This window comes from Podarcis filfolensis (genome assembly GCF_964270895.1).
Source record: "Podarcis filfolensis genome assembly, chromosome: 9".
Lineage (NCBI taxonomy): Eukaryota > Metazoa > Chordata > Lepidosauria > Squamata > Lacertidae > Podarcis > Podarcis filfolensis.
Genome location: NC_139610.1, coordinates 39,789,931 through 39,810,238, shown reverse-complemented (window position 1 = coordinate 39,810,238; position 20,308 = coordinate 39,789,931). Strand labels below are relative to the sequence as shown.

The window sequence follows — 20,308 nt, the reverse complement described above, 5'->3', positions numbered from 1 at the left end:
GGTGGTGGGCAGGGAAAGGTTATTGTAATTCTATGTAGCATAAAGTACCGTAGGTAAAATGGTTATTTGGTACTTCATTCTCATTTCGCTACTTTGTATATGGAACTGCAAAACATAGCAAAAACATAAGGATGCCTTGTTTATATTCTGGTTCCAAAGGGAATTAGGAAGGTAATGTCCAAGTTATATACTTAGTTCAAAGCTACACACTTGTATGTTGATCCTTGCAGTACATTTATGCAGCTTTTTATATACCCATAAGGCTTGCCATGTATGAAACCAATGACATTAAAACTGACCATTATTGGGCAAATTAAATATGCAAGCTTTTGGCCTAGGCAAGATTCTTCTTCTGGAAAGTATGCTCGAGGGCCTCATGCACCGTATAGAATAAAGGCTTTCAGATTTAAAATTAAACAACACCTGGAATTGGTGAACTAAAAGTCAGTATCAAATTATCTTGTATCAGTTTGGCAGCGACATTGTTAGTTTATCATTGTTGATGACTCAGTTGCCATAGTACTCTGTGAAGTGCATGTCTCCTATTTTATAGCTGTTAAAGATTGAGCTGCTCCACCTATGTTTTTTCAATACGATTATAAATAAATATAATTATAATATAATTTTAAAATGTGATTCTGACATGCCCAAATAAGGATACAGGCAATGGACATGCAATCCACCTCTATGTTCCTCAGGTCCCTAACTATGAATAATTTTTGGATTTCAAAGTAGGGTTTTTTTCTCATCATGTTGCCCATATAACTTCATCATAGTCCATTGGTCAGACAAATGGTCAGCAATCTGTTGGTGCTGGCATCTATCAATTAAAGGGCAACAGCATGGCCATGGGGGAGATGGGCTGCAGAACTATGACCTACTCAGAAGTACAGTGATGGCCAATGGGGGTCCCTGGCCCACTGTTTGACAAACAGTCCTCTAATGTGACCGAGTAAGCAGTCTGCATGACTATGGTGAAAGGAGGTGTGTTTGTAGATTTTTAAAGGGAAATCAGATGCAAGTGACAAGATTGCTGCCTAATAACTGGAAAAGTCCGCCTACTCTTCGGTTCTTGAACTCCTACATCATTCTCTTCCTTTCTTGCTTTTGCTGAGCTCTCACCTTGGAAGCTTGCTCAAACAAACACTATACAGGTATTTCTTTGCTTGAACAATTGGCTAGTAAAACATTTTGTTTCAACTCTAGAAATGACAGTCAGAATTTTGACTGTGTTCCAAGAGCCTTTATAATTTGTGAAGATTTTTTTTTTAAAAAAAATGCAATCCCATGCATGGTTACTCAAAAGTAAGACCCACTGAGACCAATGTAATTATATTTAGGATTGTGGTCTTAGTGCATTACTAAATGTAGATTTCCCTTTCTTTATGGGGGATTTTACTCATACTTATGAGGAATGACTACAAAACTTAAAGACTAGCCGATTTATTATGGCATAAATTTTAGTGGACTGCAGTCTTTTTCATCAGACGCATGTGTGTAGATCTATCATATGGGGTCAGCTGAGCTTAGTAGTTAATGTGCATAATCGGGGAATGTGTACACAAATCATGCCACGTGGAGAATGTACAAATAGTCTGTCCATTAGAAGTAAATTATGCACATTTCCCAGACAATATACACAGTCTCCAACAGGCCTTGGGGAATGTGCATATTATGACAGCATTTTGTGCATTCTCTGGGCAATATGGTCATTCTCCAGTCAACATACAGTGGTACCTTGGGTTACATACGCTTCAGGTTACATACGCTTCAAGTTACAGACTCCTCTAACCCAGAAATAGTGCTTCAGGACAAGAACAGAAATCGTGCTCCGGCAGTAGGAGGCCCCATTAGCTAAAGTGGTGCTTCAGGTTAAGAACAGTTTCAGGTTAAGAACGGACCTCTGGAACGAAGTACTTAACCCGAGGTACCACTGTATATACTCTCCAAGAAGCATGCTGTTTTTGCTCATACATAGTTTGGATATGGATGGATGCTCTGTTTATGTGTATATGCACACACACACATACATGCATGCACGCTAGGGGCTGGGCCCCTCCTCTCTCTGCTTATTCCCCCTGCCACTCCTTCCACATTAACCCCCTCAAGCTTCCCCTTTCAACTCCATGCAACTACTGAGCTCCCTTTTCACCTTCCCAACCCCATTCTGCAGCCCCGTTTGCACAAACACCATTATCATATCCATCCCCTTTTACCCACCTACCTCCTCCTTCCTTTTTAAACTTTCCCTTGCACTTGGTCCACCCCGCAGTCCTTTTCTGTAGCAGCCCTTTGCACACACACCCTGGAACGATACATGTCACTATATCTTTAAGATGAACAGAATATCGAAAGCAAGCCTGTCAATTGACTTGTTCAGTTGTTCAGTTAGAGTTCAGTTGTTGGATGTTGTTCCTAGATGAGTGTGTGTTTGTTAAAAACCTGTTCTGGAACTTCATGTTGAATATGACACATAATACCAGGAGTAAAATACAATGCATGAAATTGTATTTCTACTGTCGTTTTAAGCCATCACTTTCCCCTTCTCAGTGACCCTCACTTCTTACTCCTATGCTACAGCCTCTGCTGTTGTTCCAACACACCTCTCTCGCTTCCCTACCCCACCCCAACTTCATGTAAATTAAGGGTTGTGATGAGGTGTGACAAATCCTCCAATGGGGACTACACTCTTGACTACATGCAAATCAAGGATTGTGATGCAGCACTACAAATCCTCCAGTGCAGTTACATTTTTATTATACATAATATGTATGTGCAAGTGCATGTAAACGGAGTCCCACTATGAATGCAGATGTGACTGTATCTGCAGCCCTGTTTCTTTTTCATCACTGCTTAGAAGGAGAGAGGAGGGTCAAATCTTCCCCCACCTCTCTCAGCAGGAACAGCTGCACAATGTTTTAGGTCAGCAGGAAGGCACACTACAAGTAACACAGAGTTAGATGGTTGCCTGCCTTCCAGCAACAGGTTGCCTACTTCTGAGTAGGGCTGGGTGATATATTAATATATCATCCAAAACTGGTTTGAAGTTCACATCGTGCTAATTGTTTCATAATATTTGAGCTGGCAATATATCGCGAATCACAATGTGTGTAAGGGCTAGGTGATACTTGGTTTTCAACATCAAAATAGCTCACTAGCTAAACTTTGCGATAACTCACCAGCTAAATACTGCAATGTTATCAGCAGCTAAACCTCACAATATCACCAGCTAAATATTGCAATCAACCACAATGTCTGAAATAAGGATGAAGCTATACAGAGGTGAACAGGAAAATGTCCTGGCAACTGCTACTACTTAGGGGTCTAAATGGATAAATGACAATATTATTAATCATCACACACTCAGTTTCATCAGCAGGCAAGTCAAAATGCGTCCCAAGAGGACTTTTGGTATACTTGGTGGTATTCAGGACAGTCCAAAGTACGGAGACGAGTCATATTGAATACAAATAATCTGGGACTGCCAGACTGCCAGCAGGCCTGCTAGGTAGCAGAAGCAGCTTGGTGGCAGCAGAATCAGCCATGGCCAGGGTGGGAGGCAGAAGCAGTAGCAGCCTGGCAGTAGTGGCACAATAATCAGCAGCCTGTGAAGCCTTGCCACAGCAGTGGGCGGTGGCAGAAGCAGCAGCAGCAGCCTAAGAGGCCTTGTCTTGGTGGTGGCCTACAAGGCCCTGTGGTAGTGGCAAAAGCGGTGACAGCCTGCAAGGCCTTGTCATGGTGTTGTCAGTAGTGGTGGCCTGTGAGGCCTTGCGATGGTGGCAGGTAGTTTGTCCCGAATACCACCATTTGGTAGCTAAGCCCGAAACCAAAAGTCACATTTGGATGCATTTTTGCTTGCCTGCTGCTGAAAGTGACCACAAGATGATTGATAATATCATCATTTATCGGTTTTAGACCCTTAAGTAGTAGCAGTTGCCAGGACATTGTCCTGTTCGCCTCTGTGTAGTTCCTTCCTTATTTCTGATATAGTGATATATTGCAATGTTGAAAACCAGCCCTCCTTCTGAGCTAGAGATAGAAGCAAAGGGTGTATTTCTTGAAAATAATATGCACATTCTTCAACAATAGTTGCGGAACATTTATATTGACAATAAAACATGCATAATTTTCTCCTCATGGACAGATTATGTCACATTCCATGAGGTGTACTGAATGTACACAATGGCCATTTGTAAGGCACATTAACCACTCAGCTCACACCTAATCTAATGTACATATTTATCTGCAAATAGAATATTTGCAATAAAAGTACCTTCCTTTATATTTTACTCTAATGATTGCAATGGTAAAGCAATCTCTTCGTCTTTTTTATAGTTAACTTTAACATGTTGCAATTGGAAATTGTCATAATAAGTCAAATAGGTTAGAAAGAAATGTGCAACAATGCCTTTTCATTTCAGATATTGTGATCCTCACTTCCTACATGGATTGTTAGTGATTTTATTTATATGCAGATTTTGATTCAACTTCTATTCTTGTATTCTATCCCTAAGTGGTTCTTTTGGGCAAAGGGGCAATTTCGCAAGTTATGAGATATCTCTGATAACCTAAGAAAATGTCATGTTGATTTCATGTCTCAGTCTTTATTCACTAGTACTATGATCTGCCAATATACTTGGCATTTGTAGAGACACCAAATGCATGGATGAATGCCATTAAAAACAGGCATATTGATAAGCCATATGGGGAAATTTCTTTTCTCTAATGAGTAGTAGTACTATGAAGCATTATTTCATATTTTAACAAGAAAAGGTTGCTCTGATACTCATTAGTCAAGAGGAGGGTGGGAAAAAAAACTTTGGGACCAATTAAATACTTACTATTAGACTGACAGATCTGGCATATTGTCACGCACAACTTGTGCACATCATTAATTCGTATTCAGATATAATGTGTGCTGCTTTGCTGGCCACAAACAGATTTCAATCTTGTTAAAATGACTGGACACTAGTTTAAACTGTCATGAATCTGTCTTCTAACTGGTGAAAAGACTGTCTTCTAACTGGTGAAAAGACATGATAACCTCCTTAAAAAGAAACCAGGAGTTGAATTGCCTCTGAAGTAACAAATAAGGTAGTAACAGTTTGACAATTATATTCTTTGAATGTGGGAGCTTAGTTGTAAGTTTCATGTAGGGGATTATCTTGGGGTGATCAAGAAAAAAATACATATGAGCAAAATTAGTGCTAATACATTATGTTGAACCACTAGTAAATATTTTCTAAGAACATTCTCTTGCATCCTGTGGACTCAGAAAGCATGAGATCTTAAAAACATTTGTGTCCTGTAGGAAAACTAAATTTCAGTATATGTTTTGATACATAATTCCTAGTCTAAGGTAGGAAATCTTTTGACTGTCCTTAAAGCTTCACTGCTCAGACAGGTGTATCTCTTGGGGTACTGAAAATAGAAAGGGAACTCTGAGAGCTGTGAAAGCAGAACTGCTGCAGTCAACACTGCAACAGTCTCAGAAATCAATAAAAACTGTTATTGTAGCTTTCAATAGGAAACACTAGCTGTTTTTCTGGCGGGGGGGGGGGAGAGCTGTTTCTAATGAGTTCTACATTGTAGATAATGGCAGTGCAAGGGCTTGTATCTTGTAGCATCTGATAAAGTGGGGAAAGCTCATGCCATTATTACATATCTTGAGGTGCCAAGCAACAACATTTCCCATCAGGCTTTTAATTTTTTGCAGCCTCCTTGAAGGAAAGGAATGCTTTAATCCCACCTTCTATGAACATGATTGCCTTCAATATTATTTTTGTTTTGTTTTGTTTTATGGTGGTTTTAATGTATGTGCTTGTTGCTTTGCTGTTGTAAGCCACTTTGAGCTGCTTTTGTAAGAAAAGCAACTAATAAATAAATAATTTATCAGTCCTTAAAATGCTACAGGAGTCTCTTGCTTCTGTTTTAAGGATGATTCTAACCCTGATAACTAAGTAGGGTATTGACTCATACTGGTAGACCCATAGGTCTAATCCAGTATACTTTTCTTATGTTCTTGTTAGAAACAGTCTACTTATAGAGAGAAAAAGAAGTATGTTAGTACTTCTGTTGGTTGACTAGGGAAAAATATAATCATGTTAATATGGCAAAGCAAAACATCTTTACATTTCTGCAGCAAGTGAGTGGCATTGAGGACTACAGTGATGCTACAGTCTATGCATAATATGCATATTATTAATTGTTGTTGCTGCTGTTGCTACTGCTGCAGCTGTTGTTGTTGCTGTTGTTGTTGTTAAAGCCTTCTGTTTAGGGTAGCTTGACCATTTAATAAATCTTAAAGAAACTCAAGAGAGAAAACGAAGAGATGAGCAGGCAAGATGTTTAAGGAGAAATGTGTGTTCCTGTTCCTTAAATCTTGTACAACATAGGAGTTTGATTGTTAAGCGATTGAAGTGGCTTCTTTAAGCAGAAGGAACTCATAGTGTAAGCACAGCCTGAAGCTTTAGAGATGACAATCAGATGATGAAAGTGGGATGATATATGTTTCAAAAAAGATGTTTTTAACTTCAGATGGTGTTTCCAGAAGTATTGTGTATGTTTCTCTAGACTACTTAACATCCTCATGTGCTGGCATATTGTTACTAAAAATGGAAACCAGCAAGAATAACTAATTGACATTCTGCTCAATTTAAAACAGGTCTGAATAGAGTCATGTCTTGCTAATGTTGAGGGTCAGTCATTTGTATGTGCATGATTTATATTGGGAGTGAAGTGCAAGGTTTGTTTCAAAGTGGTTGGGTTACTAGAACATTAGCATACCTCCATTGGCAACTTTCGCTCTTTGTCGTAAGATGCTCCTAATGTTTAATTCAGTGGCAGATGGCATCAACAATATTTTTGACAAGAAACTCCCTAGTGTTAGTGACATTAATTTTTGCCTGACAAGTCATATGCAGTATTGTTGAGACACTTGTTTCTGTTTCTCCCTCATTTTCAAAAACCACAATATTTTTGTGCCTTATCTAATCCATGCTCTTTATAGGATGCAATATTGTATGGATGAATAAAAGCCAGCAATGTTCCTGAATAAGTTTTTTTTACAATTTTTTTACAGTGGAACTCTGGAATACCTCATGTCACTGAATGCAATCCTCTTGGTGCAGGAAAGGGAGTCAATATGTAAATATTCTAATCATAGGGGCAGGTGGTAGGAACAAAGATTGTATAACATCTCAAAATTGATTTATTTGTCTGTAGCTGTATCTCTGCATAAAAAGACGTTAGTCAAAAACTGCCAGCATCATCCTACATCTTTAGCTGATATATATGCATTGTAAATATCAAACTGTCAACATCTTCATATTTCTGCCAAAATGCTTCAACAGAATGGCAGGCACTCCCTCAGGATAGTCTGGCTCGATTCAGATGGTTACTAACAGTGTATTATTAGTACACTACTAGTTCTGTAGTTCTCAAACGGTGCTACCTTGGTTTAAGAACAGCTTAGTTCATGAACAACTTGGATTAAGAACGCTGCAAACCAAGAAGTAGGTGTTTTGGTTTGTGAACTTTGCCTTGGAAGCAGAACATGTTCAGCTTCCTGTTGAGTGTGTTCCATTTGTAAATTGAGTCCCCCACTGCTATGGAAAAGCATGCTTTGGTTTAAGAACACTTTGGTTTAAGAATGAACTTCTGGAACGGATTAAGTTCGTAAACCAAGGTACCACTGTACTCGGTTTTGTCTTGAGCCTTAGTACATATTTGAGTCCATATAATACCCATAGTTGACACTTGAGTGTCAAATTTGTGCACTTTACTTATTTAAAGGGGATACATTTGAATATTGTTTACTTTCTACAAGCATATTGCTAGATGTGGCAATTTGGGATATTGTTCACAATAATGATATAAGTGAATAATGGCTTCCCTAATCTAAAACCTAACTTTTGCAAACACTCATATACAAAAGCTTACTAGTTCTCCAGCTAATTGTAAATGTATCTGAGTGGTAGATAGAAAAAAATCACTTCATGAGAGATTTTGGAAATGGGAACCATAAAAAACTAAGAATATCTAAATAGGTTTGGACTGAGGACCTTTTATCTCCTATTTGAAGATACACTTGTCTATTTGAAATGTATGGCTAAATCATCTGCCATGCTTAAATTTGCCTTGCAAGCCTATAACACATTTCTTAGCATCATTGAACCCAGTGTAACCAATGCATAAAAATATTTCATTAGCAAAAGCATAAATGTTGAGTATAGCCCAAGAGAGAAATTATTTCTGCAAATTGATGTTAGCTTTCTGAGGGGAATTAATAAGTGCAGCATCAGGGTTTTTTGTTTTTTTTTTTGTTCTGAAAGTGAAGAACCTTTGAGATTAAAATCATATGTTTAAAAACCACTGGAATGTTTATGCAGACTGCAGCATCTACTGCATAATAAACTATATAATCAAAATCATTGTTTTTATGTGTACAAGATATATAAAATATGGTCATGAATAAGCAGGTTTCCCTTGGAGCATAACATAATATTTGTATTCTATAGTATGGGGGCGGGGAAAGGAACCAAATGCTAGCAATTTCCCTTTACAGTATAAACTAACACAGTCACCTGTTTCGGAGGTGATAAAATTGTCGGTGCAATCCTCAGTGCATAGCTAGTCAAAAGTAAGTCCCTGGGAACTGGGTATAGGATTGCAGCTTCAGATAGTTATGTCTTTTCATAGTTTACACTTATGTCTGAAATATCAGCCTGGCCTTTTTTCCAAGGTGAAAAGGGCTGCAGTCCTGCTTTATGTGATTATCGTAATTTGCACTTCTCTGAACCTGTCCCATGAGGATTTGACTTGCTAGCTTATCCAAGTAAGTCAGTTGTTTACAATGTTTCAGAGTTGAAATACTACTAGGAGAGCCTTGCAAATCGAAGGCTCTTAATGCACGTAACTGAAACAAATGTGATAATAAATACAACTGAATAAACCTTATTAAAGTTTTTCCTTCCCATTTTTATCTTATTATTCAGCTTAGTTGCAAATTTTTAAGGTCTCACAGATGCGTGTTCCAAGGTGTTTTCATATAAATAACAGCTAAGTACGATTTGGAAATAAATATAATTAACTGAGTACTCGCTACAATCCATTTAAACTAAAACGCTTGGATTTTTGTAAACTTAGTCCTGTAAGCATTAATGGAACCAGTCTGTCTTAAATCCAAGCACTCTGGTTTATAAAATGATGGACAATCATTTCAGCACTCCTTCTTAATTATCACTTTACTTTCTCTACAGGGCCTAGAAAGTGTAAAATTCTGTTCAAAAGTGCTTTGGCATGCATGGCGTCAAGTAGATTTATGCATCTGAACTATTATTACTGAGAAATTACTACATTTTAAAAATTGAACAACTTTATTGTCACCCATGCATATTAATCCATTTTAATTAATCTCACCCACAGATACAAAGGATATGTTTGGGGGACTATGCTCAAACCATATAGGATTGCACTGTTCTTAGAAATAAGTATAACTGAGTTCAATGGTGTTTAACCCCACATATGTAGGAATAGGGTTGTGACCTAGATTTTTTGTTACCACTAGTTTTGACTTTCCTTGATAACTCCTTTACATTGTTCAACTATCACTGTAGCTTCGGTAACAATTGTCTATCATTTGATTGCTAGACTTACAGGGACAGACTTTGGTCTATCAAATTTCAATGGTGCTCTGCATGAAGCCAAAATTCACTTCCTCTCTGCCTCTCACCTTCTGTTTTGCTCAGTTTACTACACAGTGCTCTACGCAGTTCGCTCCTAGTGCAGTGCAACCACTGGCGGATGAAGGTGGGGGTGGTTTGCCCTGGGTACCATCCAGGGAGGTGACATCGCCCCTGCCCCTGGGACACTCAGCGCTCGCCATGCCCCCTGGGATGCGTGCAAGCCATGCCCCCGGATGTATGCCGCTTCAGGTGCCAGAGCAGGTAGCTTCGCCACTGAGTGCAACCAGTCAGACTGCCCTAAATCCACCTCTGAGACCTATATCAGTTAATGTAGTGTCAAGTCTGTGGTAGGATTGTTGATGTACATATTGTCTGGACATTGACAGAGGAAATTAACTGTTAATCCTTTTAGATACCTTAGTAATTTTTCATACTGTTGAATATAAATTATTGCTGAAATGTCAATATGCTTGGCAGATATTTGCCTGACATCTGCTGAGTTGTTCAACATACTTGGCATACAGTTTTCAGAGTGTTTCAAATAGTTATTGCTTAGATTTCCGATACACTCCTCTTGGGACATTGCCTGCTAAGTGTGTAAGATGGACTGCTGGAGGCAATCTGGAGTCAGGTGATTGTCCTATTGATACCCAACTTTGCTTTTTCTTCTGATTCGGGATGGAAAGATCTGTCAATTTTGGTTTTCTCATTTTCACAGGTGCACAATCCTAAACTCAATCATCCACATTTTGTGGCTATTTGTGGGTTTTTTATTTTTTAAAAGAGATTTTTGTATGATATTTTCACTAATAAATTAATTTTTCTGCACATGTTCCCCCTAATATATGTAATTTTGCAAAACATTGCTCACTTGCCGAACTGCATCACCAAATTTAGATATGTGCAAATTTTGAAGGGTGGCTCTGTTTCGGTTCATACATTGTTTTAGAACCTGCACATTTGATAAGAGTCTGCTCTAAATGCGTACCAAATTGAAATTCTCATTCATCCCTGCTTCTGACAATGTAGTGGCATTTCTGTTCGTATGTAGTTTCAGGATATGTTTGGGGACTGCTAATGACAGAGCTGTTTGAAATGGAAATACACAGGAAATACAGTGATTATGGATATCATGGTCCAAAGAGTCTTCCAAGTCACCTTGACTGCTTTTCCCTCTTCGGATCATTCTGATGTGTTTTTAAACGTTCATTATGTCTCCAGACTCACTAGCAGGGCTTCTCTCACATTTACACCTTACACTTTTTTTTACTTTCAATTTGGTAGCATTTATAAGCAGGAGCTTGTGGCCGATGCAAAATACTTGCTATTTTATTATATTATTATTATTTTATTTTGGTAATGTCAAACATAATGAGTTGAATCCAGACATCATCATCATTTTGAGTAGACCTATAAATCATTGGGATTTAAGTATGAGTAATTTAAGTTGCATTGATTTTCAGTGGTTTTCGCTTTAAGCATAGCTAACTCTGCATCCAATCCATAGAGATCTGATTTAAACAAAAACATTAAAAAGATTGCATAAGGAAAATTTAAATTCAGGCACACACAAACATAAGAGAATACTCTCTAGCACATTCCTGTACAAATTTATTTAGAAGTAAGCCTCACCAAGTTCAATGGGACTTGCTCCCAAGTAAGTATAGGATTGTATCTTTACAATTGTTTACATTATTCTATGGTAACAAAAATATACAGTGGTACCTCAGGCTACATACGCTTCAGGTTACAGACTCCACTAACCCAGAAATAGTACCTCGGGTTAAGAACTTTGCTTCAGGATAAGAACAGAAATCCTGCTCCGGCGGTGCAGCGGCAGTGGGAGGCCCCATTAGCTAAAGTGGTGCTTCAGGTTAAGAACAGTTTCCGGTTAAGAATGGACCTCCAGAACGAATTAAGTACTTAACCCGAGGTACCACTGTATGTCTGTATTTTGGGTTGCAAAGCTTGTTGGCAAGATGTGCATGAAACCTGACAGTCCATGTGATGATAAGATACATGACAACATCAAATAAAATGGAACCACCCCTTTATATGTGGAAACGTCTCTTTGAAACATTTTTTTGTGGGTATGGATAATATCTGCAGAATATTTTGAAGCAGTGATTTCACAAAAAGCTAAATTGGTGGCTTATATACTTGGGAGGCCGAGTATGTGAAGCGACTATTTGAGAACATACAGGTTTAGCCGGTGATGTCATAGATATTGACAAAAGCGGAAAAGCTCGAAGCCAAGGCAGCTAAAAGAGGCAATGCATTTATGTATGTAAATAGGAATGAAGTACTACTATGAGAACTAAAAGACAGCTGACAATGCTTACTGCCAAAAAGGTTAAAAAGGAATATATAGTGTAAGCATATTTACAATGGAATTGGAAGAACTTTTGACCTTGAATTGGGATAGCTTTATGATTGACATTGAGCTGGTAGACTTGAAGCACTTCTTGACTAGTTGTTTGCACAGAAGCCCTGTGCCACCTTTTTCACCGGATGCAGAGGTAAATAGTTCTTATGGATGTGTACTTGGCAGCTGTCATTCATATTTCTGTAGCACCTGGGCTTAGCTACTGAATGTGTTATGTGTGGAACTACCCTTACATGACTGCTAAAAGATGCAGAATGCAGCACTGTAATCTTGTGGAAGATTAAAAAGCTGAAATTTCCAAAGGTTTGCATTTCCCTGCTGCATTACTTTAGGTGTGAGCTAAGGGCTAGTTTTAAGCTATGGAAACACTGTGCAGCTCTAATGTGTTCATACCTTGTAGACATTGTCTTTTCACAACTCCCATCATGACTATTAGAGTCAAGACCAACTTGGAACTTAATCACATTCAAGCTAACATGGTAAATGTGAGGATAATGTTCTCAAAATGATCTTTGGAGCCTGTGTATTTTGCATTTTATAATGGGTACTGGAAATGATGATTTCTGCAGGCCCTGCTTCTCTATAACTTCTAAATCTTAAGAGTACTTTTCAGTCTGTTTTTAAACTTGCTGCACATCATGAACCTCAGGGAGTGTAAGAGATACAGACTGAAATAAATAAATCATGTGATGCAATCAGAGGAGGAGGTTACTATCTATATCTGATCTGTGTTTTCATATGCTACCCTTTTATAAGTTTCAAAACAGTGTGGGAAAGTGACTCTTAAAAACTTAAATGGCTCAACATAATCCTTTTATCTTCTTTCGCAAGTACTTTTCCATGTACTTCCATTGCATAGAAAGAAATAACTTTATTAAAACAGGTCAGAGAGATAGGTATCTCTCAAATCTTCCACCAAAGGCGCATCTCAAGCCGATACAGGTGTTGAGCTCAGAGTAGTTATGGGCCTTGCAGCTACACCAGACAAGGAACAGGTAGAAAAGAATGAAATCTCTAGAATGGAAAGCAAATCTGTAACAGGAACAGAGTCAGATTGTTAGTCCATCTCAGTTTTCTACACAGACTGGCAGTGGCTCTCCTGGATTTCAGGAAGGAAACTCTCCCAATCCAACCTGGAGTTGATGGATATTGAACCTGGGACATTCTGCATGCAAAGCAGACAAGGTGCTGGTGACAATGCACCTATGTGCCCCCTCAACCCCCGTCCCTCCTGGCTTATCAAGCAGAGAGGGTCTGGTTGTGTCCAGAATGTGGTTAATGTTATGCTACACGAGGGGGTGGTCCGTGCTGCATTGAAAGAGGCAGTGGTGTGACCACTCCTAGAGAAACTGGCTTTGGACCCTTTGAATCAGAACAGAATTTGGCCAGTTGCCAATACCACTTTCTTGGGGAAGGTGATGGAGAGGGCCATGGTGGGACAGTTGTAGGTGTTTTTGGAGGACACAGATTGTTTAGATCCATCCCATTCTGGGTTCAGGCCCTGGCCATGGAACTAAGTCTGTCTTGATCACCCTGATGGATAACCTCTGCAGAGAGCGGGATAGGGGGAGTGCTTCTGCTTCTTAATTTCTCATCGGCATTTGATACCATCAACCATGGTATCCTCCTGGACCAGCTCTCAGGAATGGGAATTGGGGGCATTGCATAACAGTGGTTCCAATCCTATCTTCAGAACCGAATCCAGAAAGTAGCATTGGAAGACCGTCTTTCTATGTTATGAGGTGCCGCAGGTGTCTGTCTTATTGCTAGTGCTATTTAATACCTACAGGAAGCCATTGGGAGTTATCATTAGGAGTTTTGGGGTGAGGTGCCATCAGTATGTTGATGGCACTCAGCTCTATTTCTCCATAACATCTAGATCAGGAGAGGCTGTGTAGTCCCTGGACCTATTGCCTAGACACAATGGATAAGGAAAAAACAACATGAGCTTGAATCCTGGCAAGGGGGAGGAGGCACTATGGGTGAGTAATTCCCAGGTTCAAGACATTTGTCAGTTGCCTTCCCTGGGTGGGGTTTCACTCCCCCTGAAGAAGCAGGGTTGCAGCTTGGAAATGCTTTTGGATCCAGCTCTGTCACTGGAGGCTCAGATAGCTTCAGTGGCTAGAAGTACCTTTTTACCAAATGCAACAGGTTCAACAGCTACAGCCATTCCTGGACTGGAAAGGCCTTGCTACAGTAGTTCACGCATTGGTTACTTCAAGACTTGATTACTGCAATGTGTTCTGTGTGTGGCTTCCCTCGCACTTGATCTGGAAGAGTGCAGAGTGCTGCAGCATGAACCCTACAGGAGTGAGACCTTGTCAGCATATAATACCTGTGTTCAGAGATCTGAACTAGTTGTCAGCTTTCCACCAGGCCAAGTTCAAGGTGTTACTACTAGCATATAGAAAATAATAATAATAATAATAATAATAATAATAATAATAATAATAATAAAAATAAACCAAGATGCTCCACCACTGAACTCTAATTCCTTTCCAGTTTTGTGTTTGTGTGGATTGATTTGTTAAGTATCTGCATGCTACCTCTCTGTTAGCTGTTCCATTTCAGAAACTACACTAATAGTGCTACCGTCTACAGGGGCTCTAGCTGGAAACCTCTGGGTAGTTTGAGGCTGACCCTTGTCATGAGCCACTGAACTGCATGTAGCAATATCTACTTAGGGTGATGATTTGTTTTCCTGGGCAGGAAGGATTATAAGGAGGACTTTCTGTTCCAGGTAGTTACGGCCAAGCGCTACTACTCAGTGACAGAGGATCTGCCTTGCATACAAAAGCTGCTAGGTATACAATCCCTGGTGTCTTCAAAGAAGTGCCTGAAACCCTGGAGAACCGTTGCCATTTAAAGTAGACAATATTGACCTCAGCATCTGAGTATAAAGCAGCTTCCTATGTTCTGTTCCTAATTCTTTGTATGCAATTTTTCCTAGCACTTGCATTTTTCAAATCTCTCAAGGGAGTCCTAATGACAGGAAATTTGAGAAGCCCTGATCTAAGGGGTCTGAATGTGTTCTGTGGCTATAATGCATAGGGCTGCTCCAATCCTAGCATGATTATGAAGTAAGGTTTCGTATATGGAGGGATGGAATGCAATTTCCAAATATTAAAATAATGAAGTGCAATTTGTAAAGAATGAAATAAGAGCTTAATTTTCAGCCAGATTCATCTTTGTAAAAAAAAGAAAAGCTTTAATAGGTGAATTATTATCTAGTATCTAATGCCTGAAAGATATCTAGTTGAAATCAAGTTGATGGGGTGGTGTTTTCTTTTTAACTTTTGTGCAATGATAGGTTTAAATCAAAATCATTCTCAAACCTATGAGGTAGATGGGATATATCAGGTGAATACAAAGGAGATTAAATAAATGGAATGAAAGAAATAATAATGTTTGCGTTTTGTCTCCCATCTTCTACACCAGGTGAAAGCTATGTCTGTGCATCCAATGAGCCATTTCGGAAAGTTGATTACACTAAGAACGTTAATCCTAATTGGTCTGTCAACATAAAATCTGTGTCATCTCGATCCCTCACATCTTTGACATCTGCAAGAAGTGAACTGAAGGAGAGCAAAGACTTCATTAAACCCAAGCTGGTAACCGTTATACGGAGTGGAGTGAAGCCACGGAAAGCTGTGAGGATTTTGCTGAATAAAAAGACTGCTCATTCCTTTGACCAGGTGTTGACTGATATAACAGAAGCTATTAAGTTAGATTCTGGAGTTGTCAAGAGAATTTGCACACTGGATGGAAAACAGGTAAGATGAATTTACAAGACTGCAATCTTAAATTTACTTGAAATATTCAAGTGACCCAGAGTGAACCTTTGCCTGTGTTGAGCTGTACTTGTCAAGTTAATCTCATCAAACATCTTCCCCTTTACTCCACTGGACAATATAACACAATTCCTGCCTTCTTGAAATTGAAATAGCCTTTTTCTTTTATTGCGGCAATGCCTAGATGAAAGTTCATTTACTTGTATTGTCCTCCTGCAGTTTAACATGATGAAAGCACACTATAGAGTTTGGCAGACAAGGCACTTTGCTTCCAATTACCAACTGATTGAACTTATTTTCTAATGAGGTAAATTGCTCATGCCTCCAAATCTGCTTGGGCAGCACTTTTTAAATATATCATTGTAATGTTGGAAGAGACTGAAAGGAGTTTGTTAGAAGTTCAATTCTAAATGGTGAATCATGTTCTACTTTCTCTTTTTGAAATGCACAGTTCAGCATCTTATAAAAATATATATTGTGATATGTCCTCCTTGACATCATAATAGATGAATTTAAAAAAAAAAACATAGGGTTTGATTTTTGAATTTAATAAGACCTTGAACACCTACACATACATGAGACTTTTAAACACAGTAAGCTCTTAAAACAAGAGAGATTTCCTCCCAAATGTTAAAGTATGCATTCTGGTAAAAGAATATGATTTATGCTGAATCACTCAGTATGCCTGGAGCCACAGATCAACATATATACTATTATATGAGAAGGTATAGCCTTCTTTCTCTCCGCAGACCCTATTGGCAAAACTGTAGCCCATGCTATATAAGTAAACTGCTTCGCAAGCTACTGTGGGAGAATATAAATAGCAGATTATGGAATAATCTTTGTCAACCAGAATGGGTCCAAGTATCATGTGCCTATGGAAGCATAGTGCTTCTCCTTTGTTGAGCTACTGACTGAATCTTATTCAAACAGGAAAATATTGAGTCTATGTGGCACTTATTTACTTGAATTCATTTCAGATCTTTGCCTTGTCATTCCCTAAAGACTCAGGTGTACATATTTTTTAAAAAATATATATTTAAAATATATTGCACTCTTCAAGGCTATACCATCTATTGACGTTCAATAATACTCAGCATGTATCTGGGACTCCTGTATTGCTTAATTTTCCTTATGTGAGAAAAGGTCATATAATCACCAGGAGTGTTATCTGTGGTGCGCTGAATTCACAGTACCATGGACACCCACAGTGTCAATTACCCAAGGTAGTAGTCAAATATTACTGAAACATAATGGATTTGGGATAACATTGTTGATAACTGAGCCCCAGAATCTTGATTGTAGAAATAACCTCCAAGCTTTATTCTAGGCTCTTCATGAGGCACAGCTGAAACTGCCACTGTGAGTGGAATAGATTAGGGGGGGAATACAAACTTGTTTTTTTAAAAAAAGCAAACCAAAAACATGTTTTTTTGTCCCTTAGGGCAGCTCTAAACAATATGGCTTCAGCTGCAGTTATTGATCTCTCTGGTAGGGAAACATGTGTACTTATTAACAACACAGCATAGTCTGGTAATTTACTGAAGCCGGCTAATAGATTCCACTAAGTCCCTACTCCAATATGCCAAGGGTTTCACCATGACAAAATCTAAATCCACTACTAATTTTAGTTTGCAGTGCCCAAATGGGGCCAGCAACAAAACGGGGGCCAGCAACAAAATGTTCCACAAAGTGTGATATGCTCTTGTTCTTGACTGGCTGGCTGGAAACCTTTAGGATATTTCCACTTCAGGATAATTCTGTCCCCTCTTCCATATAGTTTTCCATTTTGCACAGTTTAATTCCACTTTTGCATTCACTTCACTTGAAGCAGGGATCCTGGTTTTAAATTAAATCAGCTCAGTTTGTTAATAAACAGTAGATAATGTATTTGTGCGTCTAAATCTGAACCTTCGCATTTTATCAGAAAGATATTAGCTTGGCAACAGATCCTGATTGTGTGACAGAAAGGTGGAAGGAGACACTTGCTATTTGATAATTCTCTGAGGAAGGTTACTAGGCTTCTGTAATGAAACAGTACCTAAAGCTAGTAGAAACATGCTTTCAAAGGTTAATGGAAAACTTCTTTTTAGAGTGAAAGGCTATATACTTTAGCCCCAGATTCTATGGTTTGAATTACACTCAAAACCTCATAACCCATTGAGTCAATCGCCCATCTCTTACTACTTTTCTGAGAAGTACCCCATCCCACCCTCCCACTATATATAAGGGTCTAGTGACTTCTGCTTCAGTGTATCTGAAGAAGTGTGCATGCACACAAAAGCTTATACCCAGAACAAACTTAACTGGTCTCTAAGGTGCTACTAGACAATTTTTCAGTTTCCCCCCTCATAACTTCTGCTCCACTGCATTTTTTTGTTATGTGTATTTTAGTGATTTGGTTAGATTAGCTAATTCCATTTCAGATAAAAACTGCTGAAGTCTACACAGAACTAGATTTAAAGTGAAAACTCTTTACAAAACCCCTATGTAGCTTATACATAGTTTCAGTCAATTTATGGAAGCTTTTCTCTCCTTTGATTCTCTGTGGTATAATGAAAGTCAAACAGGAGAAAACCAGTCAAGGACAAAAATTTACTCTTGCAGGCTGCTGCTTTAAAACAAAAACCAAAAACACCAACCCATAAAACCCCACCAGTTGTGAATTGTGGGGGGAAAGGGTATCGTATCCTTGGGATATTACTGTTTTATTTAGCTTTCAACATTATGCTAGGTGTTTTTTCAGCTTGGAATGTAAGTAATCCTATAGGCTTCCATTTTGTAAATGTCAACACCTTTCCCTCTAGAATTTGGAAATTAGATGGCTAGTCAACCAGCAATTCATTCATTAACATGTTTACTGATTTCCAGAGGCAGATCAGTGAATGTAACATTTATATTTTTGCAGTAGGCTAAAATACACTCTTTGTCTTCCATTCATGCAAGTGAAAGGCATTATCAGAGAACCAGGACACATAATGCACATAACACAAACAAGTGCCTCATTTAAAATTATATCATAAATCCAACGTATAACATTTGCATAAACAAAGATTATATATCGAAGCTTAAATACATTTCTGGAGTTGTAAATTTCATGAACCAAATACTGCATAGATATTAATATTGCCTATACAAACACAAGTGAAGATAATACATCTCTACACAATTCAGAATATGTTAACCATATAATCTGGTTGTGTTCAATGTATCCTGATGCTGACAGACACATTTTGGCTTGTAACAATCTTCTTTGGTGGTATAAGTTCAAAAGAAGCAATGCCCAAATATATTAATGCTGCAGTAGCTGCCTTTAGGCAGAATGAAATGATCTGTGTCTTCAAGGCTATAACAGAGTCCAGTTAAATGCAACCCTAAGCCTAGTTCTCCTAAATAGCACTCAAATGCCAACATGAATGGATGTGTTTTTAAGTTGCTTTCTAAAACTCTTTATTAGTCTGGGTGATTGCTGTATCTCCAGAGAGAGGAAGTTCCATAACTGAAACGCTGCCAGCAAGAAGATTCCTATCCCACATTCCCTCAAAAAGCCCATCAGCAAGATCACAAGAAGGCATCTTCCATCCCTCCCTTGCAGAACACAGGTCCAGATTGGGAAAAGGCAGTCCTTCAAGTATTTCAAGTTGAAATTTTGACCACTTGAATGATAACCCAACTATATGGCAGAGCAACTGAAGCCAAGCAGTAATGATTATAACAGGAAAGGATGGTATGGAATGAATCACATCCTACCATGTGGGTTCATGACGCATTTTTCTCTCAGCTGCTGCAAGAAAACTGACTGCTCCACATCCAATCTAGGTTAATACACATTTGTTAAGAACTGGAGGAAGGGAGCTAAATGCAATGCTTTTCATCAACTAGCTTGTTTGGCAGTCTAGTTTATATTCTGGCATGCTAGCTGGAAGGTAAATTAGTAAATAAGTTTTGCTTTGATACAGCTTTGTTCTTATTTGCACTACCTCTGCAGACTTTAAAAAGGGTTACTGAATTAACAGTTGTCTATTACAGTTTTCTGTTTTTTAAATAAAATACAAATGACTGCTGTTCTAGGCCTAAGGTTGGTTCCCAGTGCTACATCAATGTATTATCCTTCATTCCCAAAACAGTACACCTCATTCCATGTTGTTCTCCACTGTGCACAAGATCATATGGTGAAGCTGCAAAATTAGCTTACAGACTGCTTCGTTTGCTTCTGATTGTTAGTACTCTGAACAGAATTTATAGGCATGTGTCCTAATTGATGGGAAAACATTAGGGTTTTTTCTTTTTTAAAAAACACAACTATGTTATGTTTTACATAATTTCAAATATGACTACAAGCGGGTTAGGATAGAACACCATCCCCAAGAGGGTCATTCAGAGAAGTGACCCTTGTAATGTCAGGTCTATTTTGACCTCAAAATTGCACCTGCAGATCACGTGTT

At 38.6% G+C, this 20,308-nt stretch overlaps 1 protein-coding gene across 4 annotated transcripts in view; it reads left to right on the top strand.

The window, feature by feature from the left end:
* The window catches only part of DCLK2 (doublecortin like kinase 2), a 72,580-nt gene that overhangs the window by 2,276 nt on the left and 49,996 nt on the right, over positions 1–20,308 (top strand). For all 4 annotated transcript variants that reach the window (XR_014552145.1, XM_083631157.1, XM_083631156.1 and 1 more), the window contains exon 2: positions 15,511–15,845. Coding sequence is in view for 3 of the 4 variants with exons in the window: in XM_083631157.1 (XP_083487283.1) it covers positions 15,511–15,845 (335 nt within the window). In the remaining variant the exon portion in view is untranslated. The remainder of the gene's footprint in view (positions 1–15,510; positions 15,846–20,308) is intronic.